Genomic DNA, 16,138 nt, shown 5'->3' with positions numbered 1-16,138 from the left:
CACCTTGCTGCAGCCGACGAGTCTGTGCCACTACCCCCGAGGAAAGCATGATGGAAAACCATCGTAGAAAGGCTGATTTCTGTTAGGCCATGGCGGAGTGAGGAGGATCAGGAAGTTTGTTCAGCTTGGAGCCCATAAATCAGCACCTCCCTGCAGGTGGGGGTTCAGGTGCTTGGGAGGTGTTGTGGCGGCACCGTGTTGGTGTCACAGCAGCTCTGCACAGCCCAGCAGGTGGCTCTGAACAGAATATGCTTTATCCACTGCTGCTCACAGCCGAAGGGTCGCTGTTCCAGCGAAGTCTGGAGGCTTCACACCACAGAGAAGTGAAAGGTGCTGTTAAAAAGTGGAAAGAACCTCTTTTGTAAATACTTCTCTTTATTAAAAAGTAAATAGAAGTTTTAGGTACTACTATATTTATCAGCAACAGCCTATGATGGCCTCTGAAATGGCTGAGTTAATTCCATGGAGGTAGTCGGTGACCAGGGTCAGCAGTGGCTCGGTGGCAGCCCCCCTTAGGGCAGTGCCGGTTCCCCGGGATCCCCTCAGGCAGTGCCGGTTCCCCGGGATCCCCAGCCCCCCTTAGGGCAGTGCCGGTTCCCCGGGATCCCCCAGGATCCCCTCAGGCAGTGCCGGTTCCCCGGGATCCCCCAGGATCCCCTCAGTGTCGGTTCCCCGGGATCCCCAGCTCCCCTCAGGCAGTGCCGGTTCCCCGGGATCCCCTCAGGCAGTGCCGGTTCCCCGGGATCCCCAGGTTCCCCAGCTCCCCTCAGGCAGTGCCGGTTCCCCGGGATCCCCTCAGGCAGTGCCGGTTCCCCGGGATCCCCAGCCCCCCTTAGGGCAGTGCCGGTTCCCCGGGATCCCCCAGGATCCCCTCAGGCAGTGCCGGTTCCCCGGGATCCCCCAGGATCCCCTCAGTGTCGGTTCCCCGGGATCCCCAGCTCCCCTCAGGCAGTGCCGGTTCCCCGGGATCCCCTCAGGCAGTGCCGGTTCCCCGGGATCCCCAGGTTCCCCAGCTCCCCTCAGGCAGTGCCGGTTCCCCGGGATCCCCTCAGGCAGTGCCGGTTCCCCGGGATCCCCCAGGATCCCCTCAGTGTCGGTTCCCCGGGATCCCCCAGGATCCCCTCAGGCAGTGCCGGTTCCCCGGGATCCCCTCAGGCAGTGCCGGTTCCCCGGGATCCCCAGGTTCCCCAGCTCCCCTCAGGCAGTGCCGGTTCCCCGGGATCCCCTCAGGCAGTGCCGGTTCCCCGGGATCCCCAGGTTCCCCAGCTCCCCTCAGGCAGTGCCGGTTCCCCGGGATCCCCTCAGGCAGTTCCGGTTCCCCAGCTCCCCTCTGGCAGTGCCGGTTCCCCGGGATCCCCTCTGGCAGTGCCGGTTCCTCGGGATCCCCAGGTTCCCCAGCTCCCCTCAGGGCCGTGAGCGGGCACAGTGTGCACTCCCAGCCACGTATCGCGCCCGCCGCCCGCCAGCGCGCACGCGTAGGCAGCGGGGTGGCCGAGCGGGGTCACGGTGCGCGTCGCGATTGGTCCGCGGCGGTGACACACAACGCGTGGGCGGGACGATGGAGCGGCGCGCGTCGCGATTGGTCCGCGGCCGTGACGCGTGCGGTGGGGCGGAAGTGGCGGCTCCGACCATGGTACGGGAGCGGGCCCGGGCTCGGGCCCCTGGGCATGGGTGACAGGAGCGGGGTCGGGAGCGGCACTCGGACTCGGACTGGGATCAGGGGCTTGGACAGGGCTCATAGGACCGGAGTCTCGGGCCGGAGCAGGGGCCTGGGCATGGATTATGCGATCGGGGCTGGGACCCGGAGCGGGACCCCCTCCCATAGGCCTCGGGCGAACTGCGGGGCACAGAGGCGCTTCCTGCCGTCCCTGGCCCGTTCTAATGATCGTTTCACAGTGTAGGCTTGTGTGTGCTGAAATCTCCACGTTCTTCCCAAATTAATTCTGATCCCGAGGTGCCTCTGCTTTTCTGGGTAATGAACACTGGCCCAGGCTGAAGTTCTCCTGTAACCCTTTGCCTCTGTTCCCCCCTCAGGACAGTGGCGATGACATTGAAGATGTGTCTCTCTTTGATGCAGATGATGATGTTTCCAGGAGATCCAAAAAGTCAAAAATAAGGTCAGTGGTGACAGGGGGAGTTTCTGGAACGTCTCTTCCTTGTGTCAGCGTCCAGGCAGTCATTTTCCATATTTCCAGAACTCTGGGTTCATGTTGCTGACCCTTATCCTGTGCATTGCTGGGAGATCCCTTGCAATGTCTGCAGGACATTGTCTGCAGGAGCTGTGACTGTCGTGTCCTTCATTCCAGGCACCCAGTGGCATCATTTTTCCACTTGTTCTTCCGAGTCAGTGCCATCGTTGTGTACCTGCTCTGTGAGCTCTTAACCAGCAGCTTCATTGCTTGCATGGTGACCATCATCCTCCTCCTGTCCTGTGACTTTTGGGCTGTAAAGGTGAGTTCTCCTTGTGCCTTTTTGTTATCTTTGCCTTGCTGTATAAAAATAACTGACATGTCTCAAAAAAGTAATTTATTTGTGCATCTCCCACAAAATGACAGCCTGAAACACCTTCATCTACTGTGGTGGATTGCAGAGTGTTATGAAATAAACTCTGACATCTCTGTGTACTTGGTTCCTTTTGAAATTCTAGTGGAGAACATTTATTAGACTCCCTTTTGAGGTAGCACAGGCTTTGCTATCAGCTCAGAATCACCACAAATCTGCCCCTTGTGCTGGATCTCTGAGAAAATGGATTGTTGTGGATCTTGTTCTCCCAAATGGGAGGCAGGCAGGCACAGTGGGAAGCAACAATGCAGGCACTGAACTTTGGCAGGAGCTTTCTTTAGCAGAAGACACAGAGCTGATGGCTTCTCTTCTCTTTCAGAATGTCACAGGGCGGCTCATGGTTGGCCTTCGCTGGTGGAACCAGGTGGATGATGATGGCAGAAGTCACTGGGTGTTTGAAGCCAGGAAGGTCAATGGTTTTGTTCTAATCTTGCCCTTGTGTCAGCTTCATGAAACCCCTGGTAATTGGTGGTTCTGCTTGTGAGGGGACATTGCACAGGGGACATTTACTTGCAGCCACAGATGTGTGATCTCGTTTTGTGTAGGCTGCTGGATGAGCTTTTTGATTGTTCAGTTATGATAAAGTTCTTGTGATGTATTGATCTGGCTTAATATAAGTAATGTAAGTCTGTGGTTTTTGGAGATAGGAAATTACTTCTTTAGCTGTTTCTAAGCTTTGTTAGTGAACCATGCAGGAAATGTCATTTTCCCCAGACATACCCTTCTAGCCCCAAGCATTCCAAGAGGTTTTGATGCTGCTGCCTCCAGTGCTTCTGAGGAAAAATAGAAAAGATTCTCTTAAATGGAAACGCTTTCTGTTGCAGAGGTGTCTTTGTGTGATGTAGAAATTAGCCTTGGAAGCACCCAGTGCTGTTGTGTGGAGGAAAATCCCAGGGAGTATGGGGATTCTGCCCTGGTTTTAAGGACATGGGATCTGTAGGATGGAGCAGCCTGATCACTTCCATTTCCTTTCTGTTTCTAGGCGTCAGCACAAGGGGGTAAAACCTCATCTGAAGCAGAGTCCCGAATTTTCTGGCTAGGCCTGATCACCTGCCCCATGATCTGGGTGATCTTTGCCTTCAGCGCTCTCTTCTCTTTCAAAGTGAAGTGGTTGGTGAGTCCCCTGCTGAGCTCCACGCTGGATCTGGCCCTGGCTGAGCCATGAGGTGACAGCTGGTGACACTTTTTCCCTGTCACAGGCAGTGGTGGTGATGGGGGTGGTGCTGCAGGGAGCCAATCTCTATGGCTACATCAGGTGTAAAGTTGGCAGCAGGAAGAACCTGACCAGCTTGGCAACCAACTACCTGGGGAAGCAGTTCCTGCGGCAGGTGAGGTGGCCAGGGCTTTGGGATCCCTGGGGAAAATGAGAGTGGCTCTGGGAAAATGAGCTGTGCAGTGGCACCCTTCCCATGCTGCTGCCTTGAGAACCTGAGCCCCCTTGGTTAAGGCCCAGAGTACTGCTGATTGCTGCCATCCAGCCCCATGTGCAGTGCTCTGGTCTTGGCTGGTGCCATGGATAAATGCCATGGGAATTACTGCAATATGACTGGTTTGGTGGAAATAACACTCCTGGCTCAAAAGGTTGCCACTGCCCTTTGTATTCTCTCCCACTTGCACCCAACTCTTCTCAGCAGCTCCTCTTCTCCCCCAGCTCTGGTTTTCTTCCTTCCACAAAAGGGAACAAATCTTCCAGCAGGAACAACCATGTTCCACTTCACTGCTGCTGGGCTGCTTTTTCTGGCTGTATTGATGACTCTGGCAGAGGTGTTTTGGCTGGCACAGGCTCACAGATATTTTCTGGAATTACTGCCATTAGTGTGATCAGAAGCTCGAACACTGATGGACCTTTCTTGGCACTCTGTGTTGGGCCCATCCCCTTCTTGGTTTGCTCCTGAATTCTTGTACCCTGGTAGGGGTTACCCACGTGCCCAGGCCACTCTCAGGCTCTAGCAGAAATGAATGTTTTGCCCCAAAATCCCAGCAGTGACTCACACAGTTCTCATGCCCTCTTTGATCTTGCCTCCTGCAGACCATGGCTACAGAGAACCAAGCAGCATCCTGAGTGTGGTGGGAGCCTCTAGCCAGGCTGCATTCCCAGCACTGACCAACAGAGAAGGCTGATGTGACCAATGTGGGAGCTGTACACAAGGTGTGAATCAAAGGAAGTAAATAAATTGTGCAAGACTTGAGGTTAGCACTCCTGGCAAATTATATTCCATTTTCTGATAGCAGTTTGTGTTTAAGTCCTCTCTTTAGTTTGATTAACAATAATTAATTTGCTTAAACTTTAAATTGAATGATAGCCTGAGTGGGTTTCATACAGGTTTAGAACTACTGGATGAGTTCAGAGAAAATTGCTGGAGATTCTTCAGAAAAGCCATGTACAAGCTGAGCCTTGGGAACTCTCCTGCTCCTTCAGCACTTGGTGCCTGCATACTTTCAGTTATGGACAGGTTTTGCTCTTGGAGGTTGTTGCTGCTTTTGTTACAGTGTGGGGAGTGATTTTTTGGCCTTGCATCCCTCAGTGTGTGACTGGAATGGAGCTGAGTGGTCAGGGAGGGAGGCCATCTGAAGGAAGTGGAGCTTCTGGGAAGATCCTGAAGTCTCAGGGCAGCTGCAGGAAGTGACCTGTGAGCAGGCCCTGGTTTTCTGAAGCATTCACAGACTTGGGAAACATCCTAAAGCCCTGGATCTGTGGGAATTCCTGCAGGCCTAGGCCTGTCTGAAGAGAGTGGCAAGAGTAGAACCAGTTTCCAGGGAAGGCTGCACCCCCATTCCTGCCAGGGAAAAAAATAGCCCTTGTCTGGCTAGCCTGGCACACTGGGGCCATTCCACAGGCCAGGAGGGTGTGGGGATGTGACCAGCAGTTATTGGCACAGGGGTGGCACTTGGAAGGTGTTCCCCTCCTGCAGCCCATGCCCTGTGCTGTCCCCAAGCTCCCTGAGGAGTCTGAGCTGAGCAATGTGTGGGATGGTGCCTGGAGTGCTCAGTGGGATGGCAGTGGGGTGTTCTGAGCTTATCTCTGCAGAGGGGTCAGTTCCTTCTTCTGGGCTTCTGTCCCTGGAGCTTGTGCTTCCACAGCAGCAGGTGCTGAACACTCTGGGTGAGGAATTGGAAATGAAGAATGGGGTTTCTTTTTGACTCCTGGGTGCTGTGAATTGTGGGGTTGCATTAGCCTGGTTCCTCTCCCTGTGCTCTGCAGTACTGGCAGCTGTACATTTGTTAACTTTTTGGATTGATATCTTCATTTTGTAAATACATATTTATAAAATCTTGAAATTAAAATACTGCCTTGTTTAACCAGCCCAGACTTCCCTTCTGTGGTTCATGGCTCAGCTTCATTTCTGCCCCATGTCCTTCTCAGGCACCTTTAGCAGGAGTTTATTGTCCATTTAAACAGTGCTCTTCCTCCAGCTCCAGCACAGTTCCTGCCACCCAGGGCTGTGCAGAGTTTTCCCTGAGCAAACACTCTGGTCAAGCTGCTGGAGCTGGCACCATGCAGAGCTGAAGCTGTTGTTTCTCCAAGGTTCATCTCCTTTTGAGGGGGCTCACACCCTGCTCAGTGCCCACTCCAGAGGAACTTCAGTCCCCATTTACATCCAAGGGATGTTATTTCTAGGGAATCAATGGAAAGAGGCCAAATTTTGTCAAACCCCAATTAAAGACCCTTCAGCAGCCACATGGGGACATGCAGGTCCTGCAGGGAGGAACAGGAATCCTTCCTGCTCCAGCCCAGCCAGCCCCTGTTTGCTGCAGAGCCGAGGGGCTGGCACAGCTCCAGCCACAAGCTGCTGCTTCTAAAATGTGTTAAAAGATTTGGACTTAATGTTTATTCACCTGCTGCCAAAGCTCCCCCCAGACTCCTGGAAAACAGGACTTTTTTGGGAGTTGCAGTTTATTTAACCAAGGACAGAGGCATTTCTTAGTAGGTGGCTTTAAATAGAGCCTTCTTTGGGCTATTTTTAGCTCTTGGCAAGCATTCAGGGTCTTGGCTTCTGAGAAACTGGCAGTTTATTGCATTTCTGTCATGGATCAGAACCAAATTTCTTATCTCTGCTGCAGTTGGGTGTGAGTCTGGTTTGACACTCACTCACTGTGTGCTGGGGTTTCCTGGGGAGCAGGAAGTGGGAGTTGCCTCAGAGCAGAAAAATTCTCTGAATGTGTTTTTTTTAACAAGCTCCAGGACTCCACACTGAGCCAGCTTCTTGAGCATCAGCTGGGTAATGCTGGCCCCACCTCAGACCTGGGTGGGGCTGAACTTGGAGGGTTTACAGAGCAGAAATACTCCAGGAGCAGTAATAATAATAATAATAGTAATAAATACTCTTTGCTCTGAAGTAGTGGAATATGGCTGAGATGGTGCAAGCACATCTGGAGGATGTCCATCCTCATTTCACAGGCAGAGCCTTGTTTGGGGTCCTTGAAATTTAGGCCAGTAAGGGAGGAGCTGGGCTAGCTCAGGCCCTGGGGCACTCTGGCTGTCTGGGCTGCTCACATGGATCCCTGCTGTCACTGTTTGGTGACGTGGGGACCTGACCCCTCCCTCCCTCCCTCCCCCTGTGCAGGTGCTGGGTGCTGATCCCCAGGAAGGTGCTGGGTTTAGGCACAGAGGCAGTGCTTTCTCTGGCCCTGTGCTTTAACACTATCCTGGGGTGCATTGGGATGTTCTAACCCCAAAGACCTTCCTGGGCAGTTCTTCCCCATTCCCTTCCCTCAGTGCTCTCCAGGATGCTGGGCAGCTGGATCTGGGCACTTGGAGCCTGCAGAAGCTCCCTTCTGGTTGCCCTCTGCACTCTGGGAGTGTTCAGTTGGGCACAGCTTAAATCCAGCAGTGGGGGAGGATGGCTGGGTTTGCCTCTCATGCAGCCTGGGAAGGGAAGCATCCTGCTGTCCTATGGCATATTTCAAGAGGAGAAGGAGGAGACAGGACTTAAAGCCCAGGAGCCAACCCACAGAGCTGCAGCCCTGAGGTCATGTCAGGTACTGAATTAATTATTGCCCAGACAAATGAAATATGCTTCCAACAGCTGAGTTTGCTCCTATAGGAATGGCCCCTCTGATCATGCCAAAAGTCCCCCTAACTCAAGCTCCCCTTTCTGAGCCTGCTTTATGCTGCTGCTGCTGAGGAATTGCTGGAAAATCATGGTGCCCCTCTGGCACCTGCAGCCTGGGACAGCCTGTGAGCAGGGGCCCAGAGGTTGTGCCTGCACCTCCAGCTCTGGCAGCTCTGAAGCTGCCTTGGGAATTACTGGCATGGAAGCCCTCCTGTGGCAATGAATTACCTATGGAAACCGTAGTTTCCTGGGGAGCCTCTCTGCTGATCTTCCCTGGGGACAGAAACTCCCATGCTTTTGTTTTATTCCCATCCTTTTGATGGATTTCCTCCCCTCAACTATTAATTTGTAAATTACCCAATTAATGGCTGTTAATGCCAGGTCAGTCCATTGCTGCACATTTCCAAGAGCTTTAATATTTCCCAGAATATTTGCCAAAGCCAGGCTGACATTCTTCAGCTGATTTTTCTCTCAGTGAACCCTGGTCTGTAGAAGTCCCAACAGTTTGCTCTACTTTCTGCTCTGTTGTTCCTCACATTCCTCCAGGAATCCTTAAATCCACCAGGATCACGCTTGCCCCATCCCACCCATCTGGCACCAGGAGAAGCATCAGTCTGGGGATTAATTGCTCCTGAGTTCATCCCTGAGCCCTCTGGACTTCTGGAAACCTCCTGGGTCTGTGGAGTCGTTCCTCAGAGTTATCCCTCTCTGTGTCACCAGCCTTCTTCCATTTAGTTCATTTTGGGTGAGCTGTAGTGTTTTATCCTCCTTTATTTTTCAATCCCAAAGCACTGTGTAAACGGCTCCACAGTAACTGCTGGAGCCGGTGAGTCATTCAGTTTTTCTGCCACGGCCACGCTCCTGCTGCTGATTCCAGAGCAGGGGAGGGCCCAGCTCTTACTCACCATCTCCTCCTCAGGGCACCCCAGTTGGGCCCTGCCCTGTTTTATGGTTTGTGTCACTTCTGCCCTTCAGGGCAGTTCTGCCCCAGTGGGACCTTCTGTGCTTGTCACCTGTCCCCTCTCCTCTAAATTAAACTCACCTCAGTTTCTTTTCAGCAGTAGCTGGATTATGTTTTGTTCTTTTTGGAGCCTTCCCTCACATCCAGACCCTGTTGAAGAAGGAATTGGTATCACCTCTGTTCTTGGGAACTTTCACACCTCCTTCCCAGAACTTGAGAGCCTACTGGAGATGCCACCTGTGGGCAGAGGTCCCAACCCAAACCCTCACCTACAATCTCTTTGGATGAGGAAAAAAGTATTCTTGCCTTTTGTGAGCTCTTGATTTCTCATGCTTTAAATTGCAGGGTTGTGCTCAGAAGTTTGATTTAATTAGGATTGGACTGGATGGAGATGGGGATATGGAGTTTGCTTGGATCCTGCTCCAAATTTGGCTCACAGAGCAGATCAGGGAGCTGGGGCAGGAGAGCGGCCAGGGCTGGGTGCAGGGCCAGGGCAGGTTGGAGTTCTGGGATGTGGAGCCTTTACCAGGCACCCCCAGCCACATGTGGGGATCAGACTGACCACCCCAGGCAGCTGCTGCACACGGGACACCCCCAGACCTCAGCACGACGCGAGAGAAACACAGGATCTGGAAATCCCTGTGGGATTTTCCTCAGTTTGCAGCAGGATGAGGCGGGCAGCACCCCCTGAGGGGTGACCAGGCTGGGCAGCCTTTGGGGACATCAAACCAGCGAGCCCCTGGACAAAACCTCTCATCCCCTCGGCCCTGCTGTGTGAGTGCAGCAGCAGCAAACATCTGGAGCTGCACAGCTGGGCTGCCCCGGGTCCCTCCAGCCTCTGCCTGGACTCTGATCCATCCTCTCCCACCCAATCCCTCTCCTCTCCAAACCCGCACGGCAGCAGAGGGAGCCCTTAAGCTTCTGTTTAAAGAGCAATTAAATAAATAATAATTTAAAAACGGAGCAGAGGAAGCTTTCAGGATGGGCTTGTTGGAAAGAATTCCCGGGATCAATCCCGCGCTGTGAGGAGCCAGAGCCACCTGCGGGCGTGGCACCTCGGTGTGCGGGGTGTCACCTCCCCAGGGGCCACCCTGGCCATGCTGCCTCTCCTCCCGTGCCTCACAGAGGGGTGACAAAGAGGGGAACAGCCACCAAAACCAACGCTGCTTCTGCCAGCGCTGGGGCCGGGCAGGGAGAGAGCGGGATGTGAGGGGATATAACGGGAACATGATTCACTGCTCTGGAGTTACAGGGGGTGGGAGCAACCCTGCAGCTGGAAAAAGGCAGTAAAATGTGAATTTGCTGCCAGCTCTGTGTGTGTGGGACTGGCTGCCTGAGCTAGCTCCTCAAACAGCCTTCGGGCCCGCCCCAATTTGGGGGAAAAAACAGTGATTTCATAAATCCTCCCTAGGAAAGGATTGGGCCCAGGGCCTCAGGTGGAAAAGTCCATTAAAAATCAGAGTCCAAATGGCCAAAGGAGGATATTCCATCTGCATCCAAGTCAGCAGGCATTTGCAGGAAGAGCTGTCATTCTGCAAGGATTTCTGCAAAAAAAGAGAAAGTCCATGCAGGGAATGACAAATGGGAGTGGGTGGGAATGGACTGATCCATGGACTGATCCATGGGCTGATCCCTGGGCTGATCCCTGGGCTGATCCATGGACTGGTCCCTGGGCTGATCCATGGGCTGATCCATGGACTGGTCCCTGGGCTGATCCATGGGCTGATCCATGGACTGGTCCCTGGGCTGATCCATGGACTGGTCCCTGGGCTGATCCATGGGCTGATCCATGGACTGGTCCCTGGGCTGATCCATGGACTGGTCCCTGGGCTGATCCCTGGACTGATCCCTGGGCTGATCCATGGGCTGATCCATGGACTGATCCCTGGGCTGATCCATGGGCTGATCCCTGGGCTGATCCATGGGCTGATCCATGGACTGGTCCCTGGGCTGATCCATGGACTGGTCCCTGGGCTGATCCCTGGACTGATCCCTGGGCTGATCCATGGGCTGATCCATGGACTGGTCCCTGTGCTGATTCCTGGACTGATCCCTTGGCTGATTCATGGGCTGATCCCTGGATGATCCCTGGGTTTATCCCTGTACTGATACACAGACGATCTTGAGCATCCTGCAGAGTTTGGCTGTTGCTGCCTGGCTCCACCTTGACCTGTGAAAGGAGATTTCCCTGGACATCCAGATTTCTCTGTTCTGAGATGGCCTTTTGCAGGCTGGGAGAGGAAGACGTGTGGCAAGTTAAGTGGGATTGCCCATGGATTTGGGATAGATTATATGGATTTTTGAACTTCAGTGCCTGCTTAATTTAAACTCAACACCACCCAAAGGTGTGGAAGCAGCAAGAGCCTTACATTTCCCTCAGGGAATAATTCCCAGCTCTGCCTCCTTGAGCATCCTCCTCCACAGCCCCAGATGTGAACCCACAGCTTAGGTCTCTAGTGCTCTAAATATGTACCAGGAGGAAATTCCAGCCCTGGCCCCTCTTGGCAAAGCTCTTGGCTCTGCTCTCGTGATTTGAGCCGCAGGACCTCTGACTTCCAGCTGCAAAAATCTTGTAGTTACACAAGAGGAAGCGGCACAGTTCATGTGCACAGGAATTATCCTGTGTCTAAAGCTCTGCTGGGCCTGGAAGCCATCTGTGTGACCCTTCCCAGGGTCAGAGGGGAGACATTCTGTCTTTCCTGTGTCATTCCAAATAAAAACCAAGATCTGGCTGCTGCTCACAGCCCTGGCAGACACTAGGTCCATGTGTGGGACACTCAGAGCTGTTTTCCTTAAATGTGATTTAGCAACGCCCCAGCGTGTTCAGCCGGCAGCTGCTGGGTCCTGGGGATGTGTCAGGGCCTTCAAGGAAAGGGAATAAAAAATGAGAACAACTCAAGGGCTGAAACCTTGGAAGTGTGCAGGACTCAGCAGCTGTGAGGGGAAATGGTGATGATCTCCATGTCTGGGGGGAATTTAAAGCATGGACATGGATCTAAGCTGTGGAAGCATTGCCTGGACACTGCAAGATGTGGAATTTAATGCAATTTATTGCCATTCATGACCTGTATGTGCTAGTAGCTGAACAGTGTTGTTCACTGACAATCAGAGAAGGTTCCAATTAACTGATTTAACCTTTAGTCATTTGTTCAAACCAGTCCCATATAGGTGAAGTCAAATACACCCCATTTTAAGCCCACGGAGAAGCCCTCAGTACACCCCCACATCCAAGGAATCACAGTGTCCCAGGAGCTCTCAGCAGGTGGGTTTGGTGTGTCCAGCTCCAGGTGTGACAAATCACCCCCAAAGAGCCGGTTTCTCTCATGATAGAATAGAAATAACTTTTTGTATTTAATTACTGGAATTGGAGCTCGGTGTCTCCTCACTGCCTCTCCCCTTCCTACCAGCACACACACGTGCCAGGGCTGTGCAGGTAAACCATCAATAATTTGACTTTCCAGGAGAGGCTGTGTGTCTGCTCCCTGGGTGGGATCCTGGGGGGAGCACCTGGCTGGCTGTGCACTGCCTCCAGGGGAAGGTCACTGCGGGTTCGCTGTGTCAGACCAATGCCAAACCTGTGGAGCAGGAGCTTTCATCCCTATCCTTCCCAGCAAGGGGGTGACAGGCCAGGCTCTGTCCCCACACACAGGATGGGAGACGAGGCCAATGTGGCCGTGGGTGGCCACGCCACTGCCACTGGTGACTAAGCTCCCTGCCAAGGGTGCCAGGGCCTTGTCTGAGCCCCCAAATCTTCTCCCAACCCATCTATTGGAGCTGGCACTGCTGAGATGGGCTGGGGAGCCCCAAACTATTCCATTCCTCCTGCAGGAAAAGGTCCAAGCTGTGAATGGGGAACAGGAGACTGGCACAGGAAGGAAGGAATGAATTCCTACAGGGAATGAAGGAGGGACAGCAGCACAAGGAGGAGGGGAGGCAGTGGCCCTGGCTGTTCCCTGAGCTCTGCTGCTCCCCAACAGGAAAAGCTGTCCTTGCCTTGCCCCTGCCCTGGCAGGGCTGAGGCTGTTTGGCTGCGTTGGGAGAGGCTGGAGCTGTCCAGGCACTTGCTGGGACAGCATTCCCACTGCTTCCACCCTGTGGAACACCAGGGTGACTCAGATTTCCCAGAGATGTTCTTATCTTGTCCTGCCTTCTGCCCTTCCCCAGCATGCTGGGCTTTCCTGTGGATCCCACACTCTCTGGGAGCTAGGACAACCCAGGGAGGGCTGGGGGACCAGGCTAGGTCTGTGCTCCCAGTTCAGCTTCTCCTGCAAGGAAAGGCCACATGGAGCTGGGTATGGCTGAGCAATCCTGCTCAAGAATCCTGGGAAACCCCTCCAGAAGGCTCAGACCAGCCCTGAGGGTTTCTTGATCAGGTAGAGGAGGAATGTGTGTCATGCTGGATGGAAATGGATTTTTTGGGACTGCAGTGAGACCTCTTGGATGTGATCCCAGGGAAGGAATGACTCGGAGGTGGCACCACAGGCATTTTCCTGTGCATCACTCATAGAATGAGCACCTCTACCTGTAAACAATAAATCCTGGAAATTGTTCCACTCCCCCTGCACATCCCAAAGGCACCTGGAAAGGAGCCAGCCCCAGGGAGGAGGACGGTGCAGGCTATGCCGAGTGTCCAACTCTGCAGGGACAGGGATTTGGTGGAAGTGATGTGGAGTTTGGCCGGATTCATGTCACACCAGCAGTGTCCTTGACTCCCTGTCCTGCCAGAGCCCAGCCTGGAGCTGTGCCAGCTCAGGTTGTCCTCATGCTGCTTTTTCCAGAGCAAGGCTCTTCCCAGGGCAGGGGCTCCCAGAGGAAGGGATTATTCATTTCCAGGAATGTTTGAACCAGAGGGAGCTCCTGGCATCCTTCTCAGCGCTGGGTGTGTTTTCTCAGCACTGGAACTGCTGTGTCCATTGGGGCTGGGGAACCCTCTGGCATCAGCTCCTGGTGCCACCCAGGCAGCTCCAGGCTGGGCTGGTCCCTGGAGCAGCACAGAGCCTGCCAGAGTGGGCAGAGGGTGCTGACACCTCCTGTGCAGAGCTGGGCTCTGCAAGGGCAAGACACTGTTCGAGCCAGGGGTGTTTCCATGAGTGCAGATAATTCTTCCCAATGGAAACCTCTTTCCTGAGCTCCCTGTGGCCCTCACAGCAGGACAAGCACAGGACCTGTGCCTTAGCCTGTCACAGAGGGACCATAAACTGAAAAAAACCTCTTTTTGCTTGTTGTGAACCTGCATCCCCTGCTCTCGTTAGCACAGCCTTGCAGGGCTCCCTTAGGGACTGCTCCCTTCGGCCCTCCCGCTGCTCTCATCCCTCTGGGATGGGCCACCAGCATCCCCTGAGCAGGAAACCTGCAGTTTTCCACGTGGAATAATGTCATCCTCATCTCTGATCCCTTCTCCTCCCCTCTCCCCTTCTCCCTGAGTTGGGGCAGCTGGGTGCACCCACAGCCCTCATTCCCTGCATCCCTGCTGCTCCGGCCCAGGGCGGGGACACGCTGGGGCTGGGACAGGAGTGAGCTCAGCGCTGAAACTCCCGGCCCGGCTGCACTCGGCCCTGGGTGTGGGCCAAAAGCTGCTTTATTCACGGTGCTCTGTGCACACTGTCACTGCCAAGGGGCTCAGCTGCAGGAGCCCCTCGACGCCCGGCAAGAGAGAAGGAGGTGCCAGGGCATGGCCAGAAGCTGCGAGGGATGGGGATGGAGATGGTGAAGCTCGTGTGACCCCCCGACTCTGCCCACCTGTGAGAGGGGCTGCCCTGGGCACAGATCCGCCCTGCTCCCGGGGTTGCTTTGGGTGGAGTTCCTCGGCTCACTTGGATTTGTTGGCTTCCCCTGCTGTCTTTTTGAGAGCATCCTCCCATGCTGTCCCCTCAGCCCATTCCAGCTCACACCCTCTGCTCCTGCCGCGGGCGTCGCCCTCCTGCTCTCTGACTGCACTGCTCAGGATTGTGATTATGGAAAGCTGCCCCAAAGCAGGATAAAAATATGCTGTCCCCTCTCCTCTGGGGACACGGAGGGGTCACACCCTGTCACCGCCTGCGGGGTTTCGGGCACTGCCAGCGCTGTCCCCTGGGCTCGGAGGGGAGCGGGCAGTGCCTGGGTGGTCCAGCTTTCCCTCCCTCTTCCAGGCATCCCCCGAGGCTGTCGTGGCACGAGAGGCTCCATTACACACTTCCCAAACTCGCTGCTTCCTGCCAGAGACGTTACTCAGTGCAGACAGCGAGCGTCCAAATCGCATCCCGTGTGCAGCCCGGACAGGATTTACAGCCCGGGCCCCACGGCGAGCGCTCCCCATCTGCTGCAGGTGAAAATCAGCTCTTTCCACCAGGGCTCCGTGTTTCAGGTGGAAAACCTCTGTTCTATGCCTGCAGAAAAAAGCCTGTGTTCTGTGCCGGGGCGGCTGCAGGAGATCTGCTCCCGTCCTGCTCCCTCCTGTCCCCCACACAGGGACCAGGAGGGCAAACAGAGCCCTCCGGGCAGAGCACAGCCAGCCCTGAGCTGCGGCAGGAACTGAGCATCAGGGACCGGCCCTGATGAAATCCGCGGAATTCCCTGAGAGCGGGCTCTTCCCCCAGACTCCGCTTCTCCTGCCATTTGTGGTAAGGAGCAAACGGAAAGCTCTGGGAGGGATCCCAACTCTAGTTTGTTGTAGAAAGGAAACTGGAAGCTCTGGGAGGGATCCCAACTCCAGTTTGTGGTAGAAAGGAAACTGGAAGCTTTGGGAGGGATCACAAGATCCCCAAGGCTTTGTGCAGAAAGCCTCCATGAGGTCACCCCATTCCTGCTCTTGCAAAACCTTTCCCACTGTGGACCTTCTGTGTAGGGTGGAATCTTCCCTGAGTCCACCTCCTGTTCAGCAGCTCCTGGGGCTGGGCTGGAGATTTTTAAAATACATGGAGACAAAAGCAGAATCTTTAGAAGGGTCTGTGAGGTGATACACAAATAGCATGGATCCATGGCTGTGCTAGTGCTGCTCTGCCCCTCTGCAGGGACATCACCCCTGCCCAGGGCACGGGGCTCAGAGATGAGCCAACAGCAGCACCCAAACTGTTAATTCATGGTTAAGACCAGGAACCAGCTTTTATAGGACCTACAGTGCCACAGTGGGGATTCCTGTAGGATTTGTGTCAGCTGCCCAGGAAAACGCACATCCTTTTTGTGGAGAGGTAACCAGGGGACAGAAAAATACTAGAGAGACAGAAGAGGCTGTGCAAGGACCATGTGCAGGACAACAGGAACAACTGGAGACATCCAGGCTGATTTTTGGCTGGTTTCCTAAGGAAATGAGCTGTGGAGCACTGAGTGCCCCTGCCCTGGGAGCCCTCAAAGCACCCAGCTGACCCAGCAAAGGAGGAATTCCCCAAGACCCCAAAAACCCCTTTGGAGGCTGTGCAGGCCTGGGGCTGGCTGGGGCTCAGATGGTGGCACTGACTGAGGAGGTGGCTCTGGGGGATGAGAGCAGCTGGGCTGGGTTTCAGCTCTCCCTTTAACGGGGGCTGGGCGTGCTTTATGCTGTCACGGGCACCAACAGGGGCTGCGTTCCTGGGTGTGTCCTGGGCCT

At 54.5% G+C, this 16,138-nt stretch overlaps 1 protein-coding gene across 2 annotated transcripts; it reads left to right on the top strand.

The window, feature by feature from the left end:
- The first annotated feature begins 1,549 nt into the window (after nucleotides 1–1,549).
- LOC306810498 (Golgi apparatus membrane protein TVP23 homolog B-like) lies at nucleotides 1,550–5,865 on the top strand. Of its 2 annotated transcripts, none has more exons than XM_079323184.1 (7): nucleotides 1,550–1,633; nucleotides 2,035–2,117; nucleotides 2,307–2,451; nucleotides 2,882–2,971; nucleotides 3,545–3,676; nucleotides 3,762–3,890; nucleotides 4,592–5,865. In XM_079323184.1, the coding sequence occupies exons 1-7, from the start codon at nucleotides 1,559–1,561 to the stop codon at nucleotides 4,622–4,624; spliced, it is 687 nt and encodes a 228-aa protein (XP_079179310.1). In that variant the 5' UTR covers nucleotides 1,550–1,558; the 3' UTR covers nucleotides 4,625–5,865. The 2 variants fall into 2 exon arrangements, with proteins under 2 accessions (XP_079179310.1, XP_079179309.1); XM_079323183.1 differs by lacking the exon at nucleotides 1,550–1,633 and adding an exon at nucleotides 1,867–1,905.
- The last annotated feature ends 10,273 nt before the right edge of the window (nucleotides 5,866–16,138 follow it).

The sequence above is a fragment of the Erithacus rubecula genome, assembly GCF_903797595.1.
Source record: "Erithacus rubecula genome assembly, chromosome: 20".
In the NCBI taxonomy this organism is placed as follows: domain Eukaryota; kingdom Metazoa; phylum Chordata; class Aves; order Passeriformes; family Muscicapidae; genus Erithacus; species Erithacus rubecula.
The sequence above is the reverse complement of the archived record's forward strand: the minus strand, read 5'-3'. Positions and strand labels throughout refer to the sequence as shown.

Bases quoted from the DNA above. Each gene is read 5' to 3' on its own strand.
- LOC306810498 (XM_079323184.1), top strand. From the start codon at position 1,559: ATGGAGCGGCGCGCGTCGCGATTGGTCCGCGGCCGTGACGCGTGCGGT. The intron at 2,118-2,306 runs GTCAGTGGTGAC...CCTTCATTCCAG, and splicing joins TCCAAAAAGTCAAAAATAAG to GCACCCAGTGGCATCATTTT. The intron at 3,677-3,761 runs GTGAGTCCCCTG...TCCCTGTCACAG, and splicing joins CTTTCAAAGTGAAGTGGTTG to GCAGTGGTGGTGATGGGGGT.